At 34.4% G+C, this 22,292-nt stretch overlaps 1 protein-coding gene across 2 annotated transcripts; it reads left to right on the top strand.

Moving 5' to 3' along the window:
• Positions 1-700: 700 nt before the first annotated feature.
• LOC143236845 (uncharacterized) lies at positions 701-19,212 on the top strand. Of its 2 annotated transcripts, XM_076475463.1 has the most exons (12): positions 712-860; positions 1,484-1,666; positions 5,083-5,301; positions 6,497-6,592; positions 6,709-6,834; positions 7,699-7,986; positions 8,317-8,448; positions 8,785-8,961; positions 12,406-12,585; positions 13,775-14,179; positions 14,507-14,588; positions 16,266-19,212. In XM_076475463.1, exons 1-12 carry the CDS (start codon positions 794-796, stop codon positions 16,654-16,656), a joined length of 2,346 nt encoding a protein of 781 aa, XP_076331578.1. In that variant the 5' UTR covers positions 712-793; the 3' UTR covers positions 16,657-19,212. The 2 variants fall into 2 exon arrangements, with proteins under 2 accessions (XP_076331579.1, XP_076331578.1); XM_076475464.1 differs by lacking the exon at positions 12,406-12,585 and having other exon boundaries at positions 701-860; positions 16,266-18,759.
• Positions 19,213-22,292: the final 3,080 nt, after the last annotated feature.

The following is a 22,292-nucleotide window of genomic DNA, read 5'->3' as shown; positions in this document are numbered from 1 at the left end:
ACGTTTGAGTTGGAGATATTCACTGTCTATATTATAACAGAAATGTCATAGTTGGAGATATTCAATATATATACTATTATAGAAATGTGGTAGTTGGAAATTTTTAGTATTTATACTATTATAAAATGTTTTAGTTCGACATATTCAATATTCATATTGTAACAGAAATGTGTTAGTTTGAAGTATTCATTATCTATACTATTATATTAAAATGTTCAGCTGAAGATATTCAGTATCTACACTTTCATAAAAATGTCTTAGCTGAAGATATTTTGTATCTATACTATTATAGAAATGTGTTAGCTGGAAATATTCATTATCTATGGTATTATAGAAATGTTTTAGTTTGATATATTCAATTTCTCTACTATTATAGAATTGTTTTAGTTCGAAATATTAAGTATCTATTATGGAAATGTTTTATTTTGAGATATTCTGTGTCTATACTATTTTAGAAATGTTTTATTTTGAGGTATTCAGTGTCTTTACTATAATTGTGCCGATCAGATCTCTACTGTCGAAAACATTTTATTAGAAATTGTTACTGAAGTTTATGCTCCTTGATTATTGGCCGTTGTTTCGTTTTCCAAATGTCTTCGAAATGTGAAAAATGTAAAGTTAGAGTATTATGACTTCACTGCTCTTTCTTCGGTTGTGATTGGTTAAACCTAATGACGTCGCAGACCTATCACTGAGAAAGATGTTTGTGAGAAGGTTATTCATTCAAAGCTGGGACTCGGAGGTGTAAGATATTTTTAGGGTTAAAGCAAGGAATTAACGAGTAGTGAGTGATATGATGGATACGGAAAGTGTTTTCTTAGCGATCATTCTAGTTCTGGCTAACTATGTACAGTTATTTGGTGAGTTGTTTAATGACGTTATTATAAACCTAATTACTTTATTCTTGAAACGTCCACTTATACAGGGAAGACAAAAATTTGTTATTAGTTTTGCGAATTAATTTCCGCAGTTCGAAGGGGACGATGGTATTATTTCGCTGTTCTGAAGTCTCGTTTTAAACTGGTGCAAAGCGCAACGTTTCTCTTTTGTTAAGTTAAAAACGTTACAACTAGCAGTTATATCACGGGTGGTTTTTCGTATTAAGGTTTTAAAATAAAGTTTATAATACAATTATCTGATTCTATGTTTTAATAAATTCTTTATTTTATCCGCCTGCCGTGAATATACAATACAGACTAAAAGCTACAAATTTAGTGAGTTTGAAATGTTTAGAACCGAACATCTCTTCGTGTTATATTAACATTTGAAAGTAAGAAGTCTTAGATTTTCTCAAACTAGGTCTGCGTTTAATTATCTGGATAAAATAAACCGCCAAGTTTTGATTGGTTTCTTTAACGCCGTGTTAAGCAGGAAGGGATATTTAATACATTGTACTTGCGGAATAGTTGAATTTCTTTTGGCCAGTTTACCAGTTGACGTATGTATTTTAATACTATTAAACTACTACCGCATTCCTGGACAGAGCCATCCGCCTGCGGATATCCGGGCTCTTCTTTACACTCCACTCTCCGATTCAACGCGGAGGTGATTGTAGCTGGTACTATAGCTAGATACGCCTGTGACCAAGGGTTTGAGTTGCTTGGGCAGCCGCGACGAACTTGCAGCAACAACGGCACGTGGACGCCCAGTGGTATCCCCTTTTGTGGTGAGTAGTTCCTTGTTTATTATCTGATGATTAGTGGTAGAAAATGGTTGATTGTTTTACAATCTGATTTTAACTAATTTCGTTCTCTCACGAAAGTTTCAAACCGACGTTTCAAAGAAGTGCTTCCACAGGTAGCTGTCAAGTCCAAACGACCCGAAACGATTTTTAATTTTGGATGGTGGTAGAAATATAAAGCTGTCTGTTTACAGATGGCGTTAATATAGCTCGACACAAGAAGAAACGTGTAACAGCTTATCGTGGCGGAGTAAACTAGTTTTTTTTTATTATTATTTTAGTTATCTGATTTGTTTGTTTGTTTTGGAATTTCGCACAAAGCTACTCGAGGGCTATCTGTGCTAGCCGTCCCTAATTTAGTAGTGTAAGACTAGAGGGAAGGCATCTAGTCATCACCACCCACCGCCAACTCTTGGGCTACTCTTTTACCAACGAATAGTGGGATTGACCGTCACATTATATACCCCCACGGCTGGGAGGGCGAGCATGTTTAGCGCGACGCGGGCACGAACCCGCGAATTACGAGCCGCACGCCTTACGCGCTTGGCCATGCCAGGCCTTAGTTATCTGAGAAAAACTAGTTTTACTTTTTAAATTGTTAGGCAACGGAATAAACTAGGTTTATTTTTTAAATTGTTAAGTAACAGAATAAACTAGGTTTAGATTTTAAATTACTGATCTACATTTTATTTACTTTATCAAGTTTTTTATGTGACTAGTTATATACTTCAAAAAAGTGCAAAGGTCCTCATCACTAGTTATATGCACCAAGGACTTTCTGTCTCCTCATGACGACTAGTTATATGTACCAAGGACTAAACAAATCTTCTTCACGACAAGGTACATGTACTACGGATTACTCAAGTCCTCATTACGGCTATCTACACAAAGACTACAGTCTCCTAATCACGACGAGCTACTTCACCAAGGGCTAAAGTTTCCTTTTCACGGCTATGCACCAAGGACTACATAAGTCCTCATCACATCTAGCTATATGCACAAGGACAACACTCTCTTCATCACAACTAGCTACATGTACCAAAGACTGCATAAAGCCTCACTACGACTAGTTAAGTACGTCCAAGACTAGAAATCTTCATCATGACTAGCTATATGCATTAAGGACTGCATAAGTCTTCGTCACAACTAGCTACAAACATCCAAGACTCTGGGAGTCCTCATTGTGACTAGCTGTATATATTAATGTAGTGTACGTACTCCTGTATCAATTGTTAACTGAAAACAATAAGATGTGATATAATGTTTGTATTTTTTGTAGCTGCTTAACAAACATCCTGGCGATACAAATATTTACGTGACATATTTCAGATCAAATGAAGTTTGTTTCAGAAGATTTTGTGACAATTACGGAAGTTTTTGTATTTTTTAAGCAAAGTAGTATTATTCACAGACTTTGTATTTCGAGATCCGGATTCATACTCCACTAACATTCCTTCCAGTCAATCTGTTTAGAGTTAGGCCTAATACGTTGTTTTGGTTTGGTGCTGAGATAACGTTACAAAACAAGTGTTCTGGCCTGTGATGAGATTAAACAATGAAGTATTCACTGTTATGGATATGAAAGAGATCCACCCACTCAGTGCTATTGTGTAAAACTTTAACGGCAGAGAAACAAAACAAAACTGCAACAGTATGCTGTTATGAAGGTGTAGAGATACTGTCAAGCTCTGGTAATAACGCTATTCACCTGTATAGCATTTTCAAGTTATAAATGGTCATTTAAAGATGTGGCTAGATTACTAACAACATGACGAGCTTAGTGTGCGAAAATTCTGCCTTGCCCTTCATGTCGTTCTTGTCCTATTGGCAGGGGCCCGGCATGGCCAGGTGGTTAGGGGACTCGACTCGTAATCTGAGGGTCGAAAGTTTGAATCCTCGTCACACCAAACATGCTCATCCTTTTAGCCATGTGACGGTCAATCACACTATTCGTTAGTTAAAGATGGCAGTGGGTGGTGATAACGAGCTGCCTTCTCTCTAATCTTACACTGCTAAATTAGGGATGGCTATCGCAGATAACCCTTGTGTAGCTTTGAGCAAAGTTAATAAAACAAAAACAAACCTATTGGTAGGAGTGTCAGCTTTACTGTTGGATTTACCACAACTGTCTGATCAAGTGGTGACAGAATGCAACAAAAATCGTTTTATTATTTTATTACAAGTTGAAGATTTTTTTTTAGAAAAGATACGGCATTTCAAATACTGGTACGATCATTTTCAAATGCACAAGTTTTAACGATGAAGAAAGTTTTCTGTTAAAACTTCAGAATGATCGCTTATAAAAGAAATGAATATTATACATTTTGCTGTACATTTTTTTATTAAATAGTTTTCGTTTTGTTGTTTTTTTAATGAAATAGTATGTTACACCTAACCTCGTGTATTCCAATCGGACGTGCCTCGTGTTTTGTCATTTTATCTAAGAGTATGTTACAAGTAATTTTGTTTGTTCAAGCAGTGATACTATATTCCACATATCCAAACGATTATTTGAATACTTAATTTATTCAATAGCAATTATTGTATTGAGGATCACATCCGTTTTTTCTCACATTATTAGGTTGCTGAAGGAAAAAATAAACACGAGGTTTAGAAATCATTCAGAAAGCAAATTTTTAGTTGCTAATTATCATATATCATTACGATGACAAATGTTTTGTCACGCGGATCAGGAATTTTAACAAATATTTTAAACATATCATTCCACGATGATTTAAATTAATTACTATTCATGCCAGTAAGCTTAACACTATAAATAACAAGATGGAGACTGTCAACGTGAAGTTAATAAATGTGCATAGAGACCACACATAACAGAGCGGAGACTTACTTTCGACTTAATGTATAAAAGTAGGCTTAGAAGCCGCCGATAACAGAGCGGAGACAATAGACTTAATCTACAAACGGTTTAGAAACCATAGGTAACTACAGTAAGTAGAGACTGTCAGTATGAGACTTAAGTCGGTTTAGAGGACGTAAATAAGCGCAAATTATCAAAGAAGATTTAGAAACCTTAGAGAACAAGGTGGAAACAATAAACATGACGTCCTAAGATTTTATGCCAGCACAAACACACACAAGAGTGTCAGAGTTAAATATTACATTATTTATTAAGTATGAATAAAACACAAAGGTAATTGGAAATTTTCTATTTGTTTAAAAGTTTTATTTTTGATTTGATGAAAAGGTAAACGTTTTGTACATATTTGAATACTAAGTCCTGAAGAAGCTAATATAATAAATATATATATATATAAAAAAAACAACCGCTAAAAACATTTTATTGGTATTTTTCTGTGATTAATATTTGTATCGTCAATTATGCGTCGTTAAAAGTTATAAAATATCAATATTTTGTAATAGCTAACCTTATGTTTCAGTTCTTAATGTGGCTGCTGGAAAAGCACCAATGCAGTATTCAGTAGCTGGTGGTGCTGGACCGGAAAAAGCTGTTGATGGGAGCACAAGTCCTTTATTTAACGGTCGCACATGCACCATGACAAAAGCAGAGAAGGAAAAAGCACCCTGGTGGTATGTCAACTTACTGGAGACCTATACGATTCAGTTGGTGCGAATTGATTTCGGAATGACTTGTTGTTGTAAGTTTTTTCGAAGATTTCTATTTACTTATATGTACGGCAGCGTCTGTTAGAGATGAGATCCATCATTGAGAGCATATTAGACGACGTTGTCTTGTCCAGTCGCAGACTAAGAAGTTGAAACCATGCAACATTATTGCAACACCTTTGTAACAATCTCTTTAAAGGCTTATTTTACTGAAATAAGTACTACAGATTGGTAGATTAACCACTAAGTTACTAGTTTATGTATCAAAGTGTAGGCAATTACGCGTAGTGGTTGTTGAAAGAGATAAAAGAAGAATGTTGTAGTAGGTGAAACTACCAAGAAGTTAACTACGGATAAATATAAATTTTAATAAATATACTATTGTCAATACAATGTTTCGGGCAATGCTCTTCTTTAGGTATCATTAATTGAACAGTTAATCTGTAAAGAGATTTGTATATATATATGTATGATGGTTTGACCTACAACATTTTTCTTTTTAATTTGTGTATGGTTTACTTGGTTACAATTTTTCTCATGTCTGTTATGAACCAGCACTTGGATGTCCTTCCTTTTATCATTTTCTTCCATTAGAAGGCTAGGCATGGCCAGATGGTCAGAACGCTCGACTCGCAATATGAGGATCGTGGGTTCGAATTCCCGTCACACCAAACATGCTCATCCTTTCAGCTGTGGTGGCATTATAGTATGATAGTCAATCCACAATTCGTTGTTAAAAAAGTAGCCCACGAGTTGGCAGTGGTTAGTGATGACTAGCTGCCTTCCCTCTAGTCTTACACTGCTAAATTAGAGTGGGATAGCGCAAATAGCCCTCGTGTAGCTTTGCTCGAAATTCGAAAAAACGCATATGGTGTCTTTAATAACTAAATTTATGTACAATTAATTATTTGGAGTTCTCACGATGAGAGCTAGATGTGACTTGGTTGTCAAAAGGTTGAGCTGCTGATCCGACTACCTAAAGCTCAAACCACAATATATGGGGCGTTTTAACTGTGACATTCAATCCTGCCATTTGCTTAAGAGTAACCACATAAGCGAAGGGTACTGCTGAATAATTACCCTTATTCTAGTTAGCAGTTCTAAACTATGAATGGCTATATCTGAAACTTAGGGGTCTCTGGCCTGGACATTTAACTTACGTGTAGCGTAAGATATTGCTTGGGCCAAAAATACAATTTACAGTAAATATTTTTCTTTCTTTTCCAGCAAATGGACGAGAAGCAACGATCGTGGTGCGAGTCGGTAACAATCGACCCGATCTTGGGGTGAATCCTGTTTGTAACAGATTTACCGGATCCATTGGTAAGCTGCATTATTACAAACAGTTGTTAAATATTCACTACAACTCACTATGTTTTTTAGCTATGGTAATTCGGTTTTAGTCCGGTTCATTGTTGAAAGAAAACTTGTATTTACAGAGGAGGGACGACCACTATACCTGCCTTGTGTCACATCCGTGCCAGGTGCCTTTGTAAGTGTTCATCTAGAGAAACCGCGAGGTCAGCCATTGTCGATCTGCGAAGTGTTTGTGTACTCAGATACAGGTAAAGCTTGGCTGAATAATTATGGTAACGTACTGTTAAAACAGGAATATAATTACTTAGGAAGGGAAATTTGTTGGAGCAAATAAATAATGTAAAGATATATCACCATGGTAAGATGTGTTAAAATACGAATATAATTACTTAAGAAGAGACATTTATTGACGCAAGTCATTAACATAGAGATATATCACTATAGTAATGTTTTGTTAACACAGGAAAATAATTAGTTAGGAAAAGACATTTGTTGGAGCAAACCTTTAATATAAAGCAATATCACCATGGTAACGTTGTGTTGAAACATAAATAAAACTAGTTATGAATATATATTTATTCGAAGAAATAATTTTCACTATGATGTAGGCCCAGCATGGCCAGGTGGGTTAAGGCGTTCGACTCGTAATCTGAAGGTCACGGGTTCGAATCCCGGTCGCACCAAACATGCTCGCCCTTTCAGACGTGGGGGCGTTATAATGTAACGGTCAATCCCACTATTCGTTGGTAAAAGAGTAGCCCAAGAGTTGGCGGTGGGTGGCGATGACTAGTTGCCTTCCCTCTAGTCTTACACTACTAAATTAGAGACAGCTAGCACAAATAGCCCTCGGGTAGCTTTGCGCGAAATTAAAAAAACCCAACCAAAAACAAACAAACACTATGATATATGTCCACCTCATCTCTCTTTAGTTAACGTGTGTCCAGGGTTACAAATAATGAATGGACTTCTTCGGAACCAATATAACCCAATGACACATGTTGACCAGAGTGTAGATTGAACTGGGCCTCCCTTGAACTTCGAGATTAAACAAGTTTTGGTATAATGAGTCTTATTTATTAAACTGAAAGTTTATCGTTACTTTGCTTTTAAAGCACTCCCTATCGAAAGATGTCCGTCGTTGAGGGACCAGCCACTAGGGGGCATTTCTACGTATGGTGGAAAATGTTATATTTTCTACGATAATCAACCAAAGACTTTTGAAGAAGCACATGAGTTCTGTGATGCCCGTGGAGGAACTTTGGTAGACGAGACAAGTCCAGCACTGCAGGGGTTTCTCAGTTGGGAACTGTATCGTCGTCACTTAAGTCGTCATGCAAGTCAGTATTGGATGGGTGCCATTCGAGACCCACGAAACTTCAACAACTGGAAGTGGGTTAATGGTGAGTTGCAGGGTAACTGAAAATGTTTGAAGGTTGAATTTAGTAAGTTAATAATGATTGTAAGTCTGTCTTTCTTATTGTAGCCCAAACTTTCAACTACATTGAACTGATATGATTAAACATAACAACTCAAAAATAGTCACAGTATTTTACATAATTTAAGCTTTAACAATATGTTTAATGTCAGAAACACAAACATACATCGTTTTTTAATGCCCCAGTTTCCATGGGGCAAACAGCAGTTGGGCTGGGCGTCCGTAGTTTGAGGGCGCCTATGGAAAAGCCCAATACCGTTCGCAGGTAATCTCAACCAATGTTTTAACATTCTAGGTAGGGACGTAAGTGTATCTTTCTGGAATCAACCAGGAACCAATCAGAATTGCTCAGCATTTGATGGAAGTAAAGGCTGGCTTTGGACTGACGTAGATTGTAATATGCTCTTGAACTTTATCTGTCAACACAGTGAGTTACCATATCTGTTAGCAATAACTGACACTGACAAACAAGTACGCAATTAACATTTATTAACGAGTTATTAGATCTTATTTGAAATACATCATACGTTCTGTGGTAAATGAATATATTTTTAAACAACAAGTAAATTATTAGTTAAATTACACGTTAATAATTTGTTATATATAAATGGTTAGAAGGTTGTTATATTTATTGGGTGAATGAAAAGCTGCGTACATGTATTAGAAAAAAAACTGTCTTTCTTCTGGAATAAATTGTGTTCTATGATATATATAATGTTAAAATATAAGTTACATTTAGATGATACAGTGTATCGTTAAACAGGACCTCGAACTTGTGGTCACCCCGAGAGACCACCCAACTCCACACTGAGCGTAAAGAATTTCAAAGTAGGATCAGTGGTGGAATACATGTGCGATTCGGGCCACTTGTTGGTAGGACCTAACACGAGAACCTGTCTGAGCAGTGGCTTTTATTCCCAGTTTCCACCAAGCTGTCGATGTGCGTATTTATTTTCTGAGTGAGAAGTTCTATTTTATAATTCTATCTTACTTTTACTGTGATCTCATAGAAGTTGTGTGATAAATAATTTTCCAGTAGCATGTAGTTGCAAAACTTATGTAATATGAAATAACTATCATGGACCCGTTAAACATCTGCAATGAAATTAGTATATTTATTACAACAGAACTTTTTTTAAATATAGGATTTCTAGAATAGTGCAAAATAATTCTAATCGCAGACACTGGAATCTATTAAGTATATTTTTCTTAAGCCTAACATAAATCAAGCCTTTATTAAATAGGCCTCCATTCGATAGAGATAAATGAACACCAAATTGAATACGTTTCTTTGCTTCAATGTAGTTAGAGCTAAATTCTACATTTTATTTACTATTAATAAATATACCTATAATTTTATTCTACGATTTAACGTTAAGTCCTTTTAAAAATATTGACAAACGTTTAATACGTTGTTGTACAAAATGTTTACTAAAGTGCATTTATACACCGCTAGCCAAAATCTTAAGGCCAATGAACATAAAGAAAAAATATGCATTTTGCGTTGTTAGACTCAACCACTTATTTGGTGTTCACATTTTCCCAATTAAATGCTAAAAAGTTTGTTATTTTTATTTTCCCTTTTCTTATTTTCATCTTTTGAAGCTCTACTCAAATAAGTGGTTGAGTCTAACAACGCAAAATGCATATTTTTTCTTTATGTTAATTGGCCTTAAGATTTTGGCCAGCAGTGACATACTTGACCTGTGCATTTGCACATATAACATGAGCCAAAAACTAATAAAATTCCAGGTGAGAAAAGATGTTGATAGTGATCACCTACCAATGTATTGCGTCTTCGATTTCGACCCCCATAAAAGTCTAACCTTCAGGAAAGAAAAATTTAATTACACTAAAGCAAATTGGCAAACTTACAAACAGGAATTAGATGACCTTTTACATAATAAAGTTATAAAAGAAGTGAGAACCCAAATTGAAATGGATAACTATTGTCAAACAATAACGGAGTGCCTTCAGAAAGCAGCCAAGAAAGCAATACCAAAACAACACCATAAAACAACAAACAACACATGGAAACCCACTACAGAAATAATCAACCTAATCAAAAGACGAAGACAATTAAGAAGACAGTTCATGATAAGAAGAGACAGAGAAACAAAAACGCAAATAAACAATATAAGAAATGATATCAGAACACAAATAAAACAACAAAAACAAGATAAATGGGACAACTTCTGCTCAAAAATAAATGATAAAACTGACCCGAAAAAATTCTGGACACACCTTAAAAGACTCATCAACGAAAATACAGTCGCAAAAAAATATCCTGCACTCGAACATAATAATACAATAGCACACACAAATAAAGGAATAGCCGAAGCTTTCAAAGATCAACTTCAAAATACATTTAAAACTCACACTGATTCAGATATGAATACATATTTCTACAATAAAGTTACCAACCATATATTAAACAATAAAAAACAATTTGAACTAATTTTTCCAATAAACATTACTGAGACAAACACAAGACCTGTCATAGATTATGAAAACACGTTAATAGTAAATGAAATATCCCTACAAGAACTACTTGAAGCAATAAAAAACACAAGAAACAAATCTCCAGGTGAAGATGAAATACAAGCTATTCTTCCAAAAAAGGGCACTCCGAAACTGTTTGACCACCTAAAATCACTTTTTAATCTATCTCTATGCTCAGGATACATCCCAGTTTCTTGGAAGCTCGCAAATATATTAATGTTCCATAAGGAAGGAAAGCCAGCAAATAAACCTAATAGCTACCGACCAATCAGCCTGACCAACTGTATAGGCAAAATTCTCGAAAGAATAATCAGTAATAGACTCTCCACATTCTTGGAGATAACATCAAAATTACCGAAAGAACAAAACGGATTCAGGAAATTCAGACAAACAACAGATCATTTAATTAGATTTAAATAGGAAGGGGTGATTAGCCCTATACTCTTCATCATGTATGTAAACAATATGCTACTGAAGGATCCTAATCATGGATTCTCTTCACAGTTCGCTGATGATGTGGCAGTCTGGAAAAGTGCCGAAACACCAATAATAGCAGCCACCAACATACAACCGCAACTAAATAGAATAAGTGAATACTGTCAAAAATATAGAATAAAAATAAACACAGCAAAAACACAACTCGTAGTCATTACGAAATTGACAAAACACAAAAAACAACAGCCAGAATTATATATGAATAGCACAGTACTTCAAACTGCCCCATCGGCAAAATTTCTAGGTCTAATCTATGATTCAAAATTAACTTGGATTAACCATGTCAATGAAATCAAAAATAAAGTCTGGCGAAGAACTAACTATGCTAGGAGTCTAACTGGCAAAAACAGTGGAGCATCTACAGACAACATACTAAAAATCTATAAAATATATATTAGACCAGTAATAGATTATGCAGCTCCAGCATAGATAACTGTAAGTAATAAAATAATTAAAACTAAACTACAAGCAATCCAAAACACACTCCTCACAACAGCATACAGAGTTCCAAAAACTATATCATTTCAGTTCATTCAGAAATATTCGAACATACCAACCATACCAGATATACTCCTACATATTACAATAATGTACTTTAATAAGAATTGGATGAAAAGCGAATTACTACGCGAACTAGACAGGTACCTCATACATGATGAAGTTAGTCCTAAACATCTCTCCCCAGTCAACTTATATTTTAAACATAAAAGAAATAAATAAATACAAATAAATAAATAAACAAAAATTATAAAAATTAATTTAAAAAAAGTGCCACCAACAATCTTGACATTCTGCTGATAGAGTATAATAATAACCATATATGTACCACAATACATGGACATTGCCCTGAAAAGGATCAGAATAATATTCAGTTCAATAATTACAAATTCCAATACTGCAAGACCATAAGTACGAGGAGGAGGAGGGGTCAGAGAGAACCTGACCCTCCAGGGTATGAACATTTCTTACCCAAACACCGAGAGAGAGAGAGACGTATTTTCAGGACAGACAAAAACCGAGCGTTATTGTGATAGGTGTCAAATCAGTGGACTGATTTAGTTTGTTGCATCTTTTACTGAAGTGTGATTTTCAAAATATTTGAGCGTATCAACCGCTTTTTTTAAAGATATGTTGGTATCTTTTGCACAACTCGTCAGGTAGTCCGACTGTTTAAGAGAAGATGTGATATAAGAAATTTCGAGTGTACAAGCTGTAAGAAATATGTACATTTTAATTTACCACTAGAATATGATTTCTTAGGTAAATGGGGAATGTACTGTTTATTATTTAGGCGTAGTTTAAAATACTATTATTTTCTGTTACAAAGTAATATTAATTAAGGTCTAGATTTTCAAAAGGACTTAACACCACGTATTGCTAACTTCAGACCTAGAATGTGGTCCCCCAGCAAATATTCCTAATGGAGGCTACAGGCTACTAAATAAGACTCGCTACTATCTGAGTTCTGTCCAGTACTTCTGTCGTGAAGGGTTTCGTCTTGTGGGAAGGAGTCTCTTAACATGTGACGTAGACGAGAGATGGAACAGCCCTCCCCCCACCTGCAAGTGTAAGTTATAAACTTATGAAGTAGCATAGTGAAACAAATATTATTTTGATTTTAGTATTTACAGTATAGTTGTGATTGAAAAACACATGACAAAATCTGGAATATTCCAATGGAGATAAGTTTTCAAAGAAGGTTATGACCATTTCATAGATTTTCAGATATTAAAATAAAATCTCTCGATGGGACAATGGTAAGTTTATGATTGACAATGCTAAAAGCTGGGGTTCTATTCTCTGTGGTTGACAAAGCAGTGGTTTTATACCAAACAAACAAACAGAATAAAATGAAAATATTATTTCTTTTTTTTTATAAAACGTTTTACATTTTTCTCTCTTATAGAAGACCCGATATGGCCATATGGTTAAGGCGCTCGACTCGTAATTTGAAGGTTGCGGGTTCGAGTCGCCATCACACCAAACATGCTTGCCCTTTCAGCTGTCGGGGCATTTTAATGTGACGGTCAAACCTACTATTTGTTGGTAAAAGAGTAGCCAAACAGTTGGCGATGGGTGGTGATGACTAGTTGCCTTCCCTCTAGTCTTACACTGCTAAATTAGGGACGGCTAGTGCAGATAGTCTTTGAGTAGCTTTGTGCGAAATTTAAAGACAAACAAATCCTCATAAACGGCACAGCGGCATGTCTACATATTTAAAATGCTAGAAACTAGGTTTTGATACTTGTAGTAGTCAAAGTACAGATAGCCCATTGTGTAGCTTTGTGCTTAACTTCAAACAACTAAACAAATCTTTAGTGATTTTTTTTCTTTTCAACATTTCTGAAAGAATTAGTTGTGTTACTCACAAACTCCACTACTTACTAGACTATGGATATAAGATTTCATGTTTAACACTCTTTGTAGGTGTGTTTGTACTAGTTTGTAATGAAGAGAGAGTGTGGTAGGGAAAATCCCCAGCTGTAAAGGTCATGTTAGGAGTTTATCCATAATCTTTAGTTTTTGAGAATGTGTTAAAAAGCTTCAATAAGGTTATGAGGTTTGCAACTTGCATGATGATTCTATGCAAACAAATTTTGATATCAAGCAGATAAATTCAGGAAAACAGTTTGAAGTTATGAGGCTTAAAAGGTATGTAATTGTCATTATTATTCAACAAGTTTTTCTCTTTTGGTTCTTGCAGAGTACAATGAGTTAACAAGCTATTAACATTTTCTTTCTGCCTGGTGTTGTAGCTGATGTAACAACAGTTATATCAACGATGACAATTTTGAAGATGAATACAACAGAAACCATGAATGAAATACGGTTCTCAAACCCCACTACACGAGTGCACAGTACCACACTAGAGTCGATTTCTAAAGAGGTGAACAGTGTCCCGGAATTAGGAGCTAATATAATGACCACATCACTGGAGACCAGTAGCCATGGCCCATTTATTATATCAATGACAACATCAACAGAACTTGATTTCAGAATTCCTCCTGTATTGTTCACAGGCTTGCTTTACAGTACGAAACTTCCACAGTCTCAGCTTGAGCCAAACAGAAGAGGAATCAGTAACTTCAAGAAAGCATCTGGTGTGTCAAATAAACATGTACAGAATAATGGGGAACTTGCATCAGTCATATTAAACACAGGTTTGTTGAAAACTGATGAATTCATACAGGTTTTAATCATAAGTAAAATGAATAAGAGAAACACGTTTATAGTACACAATATGAAGATATTTATGATCTCAGGAGATGTATTAATCATGTCCAACTTTTTTAAAAATGCTATTTTGATATTTGATGTGTTGCATCTTACCTCTAGTCATGTTCCTACATGTTTACTGATTGAGAAGCAAATAGAAAATGAATAGAATAACTGGTTTTCTTTCAAGTAGCAAATGAATATAAGTTTTATTGAAACTAACCAGTTTGAATAAGATAATTTTGTATATATTGATTTTTTTTTAATTGAAGGAGGATACATTGCCCTAGGAGTTTTTGGTGGATTTATCTTACTGGTGGCATTAATTTCCCTCCTCATTATTGCTATTAGAAGGTAAGCACTTGTTTTGACTTTCCAAAGTATTTGCATCACACCCACGAGTTGAAACATTTTTTAGTAGCTTTAAAACTAGAATCTTTCGAACTAGCAAAGTGGATAAAATTTTCAAACTTGTGCGATGATGGCAAAGCAATTAAACCTCTCAAACTAGAATCATGGTGAAGTATATCAAAATCATGGATTGATGAAATGATTGAGAGTCCTCAAACATGTAAATTATTATATTAACATTTATTCAATCACAAAATCTGTCAGACATTTTTGTAGTTTAATTTTTCATACACTTTCCGTGATTATTTGTTTAAATTTTGTGCTATAAATTATTTTCTGGGAGTAGACAAATAATTCAAACCCATGATGTGCCATGATTACACCTTCTACTGTCTTTTATTTTATCAGCTTTTGTGAAATTTTAGTAACAAAGCAGAATAGTTTTAAACACTTGTCACATGAGCCATTTGATCTGGATCCCAAAATGTATCATACCGAAAAGGTCTTGGTTGTCTTTGTTAGACAAACACAAGGTGTTTGGTGCTATTTTTGAAGTCTAAGTTGCTGGACCAGACTCGAGACCATAAGAGCCAACATGGAAAAATTAACTTGTATAGTAAAATGATGTAGCAACTTAACATGCTTGAAATGTTCTGAATGTGGTTATGAAGGTCATAGTTTAAGTGTAGCGATTAAAGTAAACCTTAGCTTCCTGTCAGATGAAGAAAAAGTTTATTCAAATATATCACAATGGATTTGACAAACCAGTTGAATCAAAGATTTGTCTACCAGTTACTGGATTAACAGTGAAACATAAAAACAAAACCTGTCACAATAATGTGGTTATCTTCAAAAATGGAATTTGAATCATATATAAGAAATCATTAGTTTTAATGTTGTAAAACCTATAGCACAGTGAAGCCCAAAGATGCAGTGATGAACTATTAGAAGATACACCACAAGATGACTTCCTTAGCGATTTTCAAATTAGAAATGGCATTTCTTTAGTGAAGAGTAAATACAAAAAGGATGAGATAATGGTAATATATATATATATAAAGAATTGTATAATAGGAAACCACCATAGCAGGGATGGATACAGGGGGGGGGGGTGCATCCCTTCACTGGCCATACTAAAATTGTGTAGGTTAATGGGAAATCAGAAATATAAAGTACTAATCATCTCAATTAAAATATGTTTGCTGTATGTTTACTTGTAACATGTTATTTTGGAATATATGAAAGTTCATTGTCACATGCTCTATGTTGTGTGATTCAGTATAGTGCTGTACGATTACTTGTAACTTGATATTTTAGAATAAAATCAATAAATGAGAGTTCATAGTCATACATGTTTCTTTTCTTTGTTTCTAAATTAATTCTATGAAATTTACGTTGCAGTAATAAGGAAAAGTTTACTTGGGGTCGGGTTTAAGTCACTGTTACTTAGTCGATCATCCCCCCCCCACCAAAACATCCTGTATCCACCACTGCACCATAGTACATCATGTCATATTTTCATTAATATTTAGTTGATTTTATTTTTACTTGTGCCAAGATTTATTCATTGGAATCTATGTAAATAATCCTAAATCATCAGCAAGGCTGGCTCACGTGTCAAGTGTTAAGACTTATAACAGTATCTATGGTAATAGTTTTTTGTCCTTGTTTTCCTGCTAGGATAAAAGACAAATTCCAAACATCTCAATCTCTAGATAGCTTTAGTGGTTCAACCTTTGACACCAGTAGTGGAGAGCAAGATTTGCACAAGTATTATCAGAGAGCGTGGGACAATTTACGGTGCAATGAGAAGTCCACCATAACTCCTCCTTTAGTATCTGACAAATCTTTAGAACAGAAGAAGAATTACAATAACCAGAATGTGTATTGTCAAGAAGCTATGTGTACCTTGGATAAAGTCAGAAAAACAGAAAAGCAAGAAATCTCACTGGATATTCTGGATAAACTTCCAGTAGGGTCAGAGATGCAAAAACAGCTCTTTGGAAGTTTGTCCAGTTTGCAAGGCTTAGCACCTCCAGTTCACAACAGAAGTGAATTTCAGGCCTGGTAAAATAAACAGTCAATTAAAGCACAGTAAGCAGTAAAACTAAATGGTCTCCTGCATGTTAAAGTTATCGTTGTGACTATAATTTAATATTACCGGACTTGAAACTTTATCATGAATAACGTGCTTAATGTTACCACACTTGAAACTTTATTGTTCACACATACATAATGTCACCACACTTAAAACCTTATTGTTCACACGTACTCAATGTCACCACACTTAAAACCTAATTGTCCATATGTACTTAATGTCATCACACTTGAAACTTTATTATTCTTCAAGACACAATGTTACCAGACTTACAAATTTCTTATTTAAGTAAAGAAGTACATTATTCTAATATAATAATAGTTTTATTGATGGTAGAATATACTGCAAACATCAATAGAATATTTGTCTGTATTCTTCGGGTATGAACAGTACTAAGCAATCCAACGTTTATGTATCGTTACATATATATAGAACAGGGATTAAATATGATGGAGTCAGTGTTATCAGGTGACAGAATACAGTTAGAAGTCAAGCCTAGTCAAGTGTATTGAATGATGAATAGACCTTGATGTTATTGGTGGGGCCATTATCATGTTTTATTGAGAGGTAATTTACTTTAATTAATGATTTTTGTTGTTTCTAAAGAGTTTCTCTGTGTTGTAATTTTGGCTTAATGTAGGAGGAGAATTTGATCTCAGAATATTTTGTAACCTGTTTCACATTGATGATGTGTTAAGACAGATAACTGGAAATCACATCTATGCATGTGACATTGGTGTCCTTTGTAGTGTGTTTCTAATGAACGTGATGTTTCTCCTATGTGTTTCTTTCCATAATTTATAGGATACAATATATGCCCTGTTTTACATTCACATAAAAAAAAAGAAGAAAACTGTTTAATTCTGTTTATATTGGATCTTAATGTGTTTAAGAATTCAATATAATTAAGTAGTGTCTTTCACATGTTGTGATATTGTCTACATACCTTAGCCAGATTTCTGGTTTTTTGGTGTGTATTATACATATTGTCTACATACCTTAACCAGATTTCTGGTCTTTTGGTGTGTACTATACATATTGTCTACGTACCTTAACCAGATTTCTGGTTTTTTGGTGTGTACTATACATATTGTCTACGTACCTTAACCAGATTTCTGGTTTTTTGGTGTGTATGAATTTGTTTCCAATCGATTTATCTAGAACAGACATATAGAGGTCACTAACTAGAAGTAAAAACTTCCCTTGATGTGTCAGATAAGTGTTACTTAAGCAATATTCTCTGAGGTTGATAAGGTGTTCTGTTACAAGAATGTCTTGTAGTTTCTCTTTTAGACAGTGTAAGTCTTATTAAAAAGTATTGAGGTAAATAATATTTGATGTCTTGTTGGTTTAGTTCAACAATGTTGATTCAGTCAACAAAATCTAGAGTTTTGGGAGAACAGGAATTGGTTTAATCTGTATTTTGAGAATTTAGCAAGGTTTTGTAATGGCAAATCTATCCTAGATACTGTAGGCCTATAAAAAGTGTTGTATTTGGGAATATCTGAAAGGACATAAAAACTGGGCACAATAATGTGTGGGAAAAATGATTTTTTTTTCTTCATCAGTGAGGATGGAATTGCTTAGTACAGATCATACCAGAATGGTACAGACCAATATTCTGTCGAAATCTATAGTATGTTCCACCACCATTAAAACATTTTCTTATGTTTATAATTCATTGTTTGCCTACCCATCATTGAATACTTATAGTTGATCACATACTTAATGTTACTAGATGTGAAAACATTATTGATCACATTTAATGTTACTGGACATGAAAACATATTATTGATCACATACTTAATGTTACTAGACATGAAAACATATTATTGATCACATACTTAATGTTACTATACATGAAAACATATTGATCACATACTTAATGTTACTAGACATGAAAACATATTGTTGATCACATAGTTAATGTTACTAGACATGAAAACATATTGTTGATCACATACTTAATGTTATTAGACATGAAAACATATTGTTGATCACATAGTTAATGTTACTAGACATGAAAACATATTGTTGATCACATAGTTAATGTTGCTAGACATGAAAACATATTGTTGATCACATACTTAATGTTATTAGACATAAAAACATTGTTGATCACATACTTAGTATTATTAGACATAAAAACATTGTTGATCATGTACTTAATCTTACTAGACAGAAAACATATTGTTGACCACATAGTTAATGTTACTAAACTTCAAAACATATTGTTGATCACATACTTAATGTTACCAGACGTGAAAACATATTGTTGATTACGTACTTCATGTTATTGTACGTGAAACTCTATTCATGATCATGGGCTTAATATTTCAAGATTTGAACTTTACTATCAGCCCAGTTATCTTTTCCTACCTCATTTAGCACTTTATTTTGTTTTTAATTCTAATGGTTTACAACCTACCTCCTTTGTATTATCTGTAAACATTTTATACGAACTTGCTGTGGATATATGAAGGGTGAAATTTTCACTTTTTTTGTAAATAAAATTTTGACGTTTAAATGAACCTGTTTTCTATCCTTTATTGTAGTCACGACGTATAGATACTCTAATACTTTACATTTACATTTATACATCTCCAGTACTTTCTGTAAATAACAGAACTTTCAGACAAGGTTGTGAAATTGATTCTACGTAAATGTGAGATTCCACTACTATCGACTATGATGTTGCTGTAGAAACGTGTGGCATGGGCCATATATACACATTTTGGACAGAGTATTAAATTTTTTTCATTAGTCTAACATCTGTTCTTTACTTGTTCAAAGTATGATTTACTTAATAAAAAAGTAGAGAAACTTAAGAAAATTGTATAACCATAGCATCTTTATACTAGCGATAGCACAACCAGTTCAGTCAGGTGATGTAACGACTGAAACAACAAACACACTGTGATAATAAGCTGGAATAATGCGTGTACGTGTAAGTTGGGTAGGCTAGTGGATAGGACATTGCAAACTTCTTTAGCCTTAGTTACATAATCACTCAGGTAATTCAACAGCAAGTTTGATACAAACTTTTAGTTATCAAAGTTCGGACCCCAATGGCACAGCGATATGTCTGCCGGCTTACATCGCTAGAAACTGGGTTTCGATACCCATGGTGGGCAGAGCACAGATAGCCCATTGCGTAGCTTTGTGCTTAAATCCAAACATTTCGTTATTTCACCAAAATAATTCTACATATGTCCACGAAGTAATTTCGTTTTGAGCCCCAAGTACTTTTAATATTTAGCTTTTACCATTCTAAACATAATTTCATTATATGATGGGTTAAATTTCAGTGGCTCAGCGGTATGTCTGTAGACTTACTACGCTAAACTCCGAGTTTCGATACCCGTAGTGTGCAGAGCACAGATAGCCCAGTGTGTAGCTTTGTGCTTCATTCAAAACAACTACATTCTAGTACAAAATTATTTCAAATAAAGATGTTATATCATGTATAGTAAAATTACTCCATGTTTGGTTCAGCATATTGGAAATTACTGTGTATGGTAGTTTTTATTTAGTTATTTATTTATCTATTTCGTTACATTATGAATTATTACTAAATGGCACAAGAAACAATTATGCAATATCTACAATAAAAACAAACTTCAAATTGCACTAAATCTGGACAGTTTGGTTTGATGTTTGAATTTCGCGTAAAGCTACTTGAGAGCTATCTGCACTAGCCGTCCCTAGTTTAGCAGTGTAAGACTAGAGGTAAGGCAGCTAGTCATCACCACCCACCGCCAACTCTTCTTGGGCTGCTCTTTTACCAACGAATAGTGGGATTGACTGTCACATTATAACGCCCCCACGGCTGAAAGGGCGGGCATGTTTGGTGTGACGGGGACTCGAACCCGCAACCTTCAGATCACGAGTCGAGCGCCTTAACAACCTCACCATGCCGGGTCCTTTTTTCTCCTGAAACAAAGTAAGTGGAACATACCTGGAATATTCATTACGAGAAGAGTTCAGTTTTCAGAGGCGCACATCAAGAACGTCTTTATCGACGAATAACATGAAAATTAATTTTTGGAAACATATCAAATTTATTTTAAAAAATACATTTCTTGGGAACAATCACGCAAAACGGCATATTTAATGCAAATTAAACTGTGAAACTTTCGATTGTGTAGGAAAGCCGAAATTCTAAATTTCAAACTAATATTGTTGTTGTTTTTTTTTTAAATAAGCTCTCCATTTCCCCTGCGGTACGTCTACGGAGTTCAGACACAGGTAGAGAGCAGACAAGAGAAGGCTTATGATTTAGCATCATGTTCTTCAGACTGATCTCGATATATTTGGGATAATATAGATTTTACAAGGGTTCAAATATCAATATATTTCAAATAATTAGGGTTTCTCTCTACCTTACCTTTGAACCAGTCTGGATAGTACTTACTCTACTAGACTTGGCAAAAACCTACACAGGCTGAAACGGACAGAAATGCATGTTTTCGTCTTCCGTAATTTTAGAGAGGATAGGGGTAGATAAAGATAACGAAAATTCCCTGTGTGTTCAGTAATAAATGTGAAGATTTTACACAAGTATAAAAGTTATAAGGGGCTATCATTGGTAGAGTTTTGATTTGCACAACACATGACATTTTGTATACCACGTCGAGAAATATATATATATCCCCAAATATTACTCGTCAATATTTTTTTTCTGTAGATAAACCTATTTACTCAGAAACTAAATGTCTTATGTATTGTAAGGTCACAAATTAATATGTCCAATACTTCTGAATCACAAAGAGGTTTTAAGTTAACACTGTATCTGTCAATGAGATGTACATATGCTATAGTTTATCTTTCCATTACCCTGCCTTTCGCCTTAGTTGTATTGTCGGTATAATATTCAAATAAGATGGACTTGGGAGACATTACATTCGCTTGTAAATCTTCATTTTTCGAGTTACTTTCTATTTCTACTTGAGGTCACTTAGTACCAGTTAATTTATTTCCATTTGAGACACATAACTGTTTCCATATGCGTGAACAATATTATTCGAATGCATCTTCTAGTATTCATATGCGAGAACCATATTATTCAACTACACCTACTAGTTTCCACATGTGTAAACAATAGCATTCAAATACACCTTCTAATATCCATATGTGTTGATGATATTCAAATACATCTGCTAGTATCCATACGTGTTAACAATATCATTCAAATACACCCGCTACTACTTGACGTTTACTTAGTTCTGAAAGAAACGGTTTCATAGAGCCTCAAAGTTTTTCTTTCTAGAACAGATCATGTACTGATCTGGTCTGTCGAGAGGAATCCAAACTGTGTTAGAATGTATTTAACACTTTACGTTACAACATATGTTAACTATTACATCATACATATAAACATCGTTCTTGTTTAATTTCGGGTTTTCTGACGTGTTCATATTATTTTACGAACATACTGACCTCTCTAGTAAACTCACTTACTTCTAAACTCGCCATGAAAACCTAAAATCGAAAGCACAAAAGGAATTTCGAAGAGGCGACCAGCTAATATCAGCTTGTTGCTTTCACTGTTTGATGCGTATTTCATATCTTCTCATCAGATGGCAGCACATGTTGCATGCGATGATAGG

Source organism: Tachypleus tridentatus, chromosome 13 (genome assembly GCF_004210375.1).
Source record: "Tachypleus tridentatus isolate NWPU-2018 chromosome 13, ASM421037v1, whole genome shotgun sequence".
Classification (NCBI taxonomy): domain Eukaryota; kingdom Metazoa; phylum Arthropoda; class Merostomata; order Xiphosura; family Limulidae; genus Tachypleus; species Tachypleus tridentatus.
Note: the sequence above shows the minus strand (reverse complement) of the source record. Positions and strands in the feature narration are given on the sequence as shown.

What these genes read in the sequence shown, in the direction of transcription:
- LOC143236845 (XM_076475463.1), top strand. Translation starts at nt 794, where the DNA reads ATGATGGATACGGAAAGTGTTTTCTTAGCGATCATTCTAGTTCTGGCT. An exon ending in CAGTGGTATCCCCTTTTGTG is followed by an intron (nt 1,667 to 5,082) that starts GTGAGTAGTTCC and finishes CTTATGTTTCAG; the next exon opens with TTCTTAATGTGGCTGCTGGA. An exon ending in CAGATTTACCGGATCCATTG is followed by an intron (nt 6,593 to 6,708) that starts GTAAGCTGCATT and finishes TTGTATTTACAG; the next exon opens with AGGAGGGACGACCACTATAC.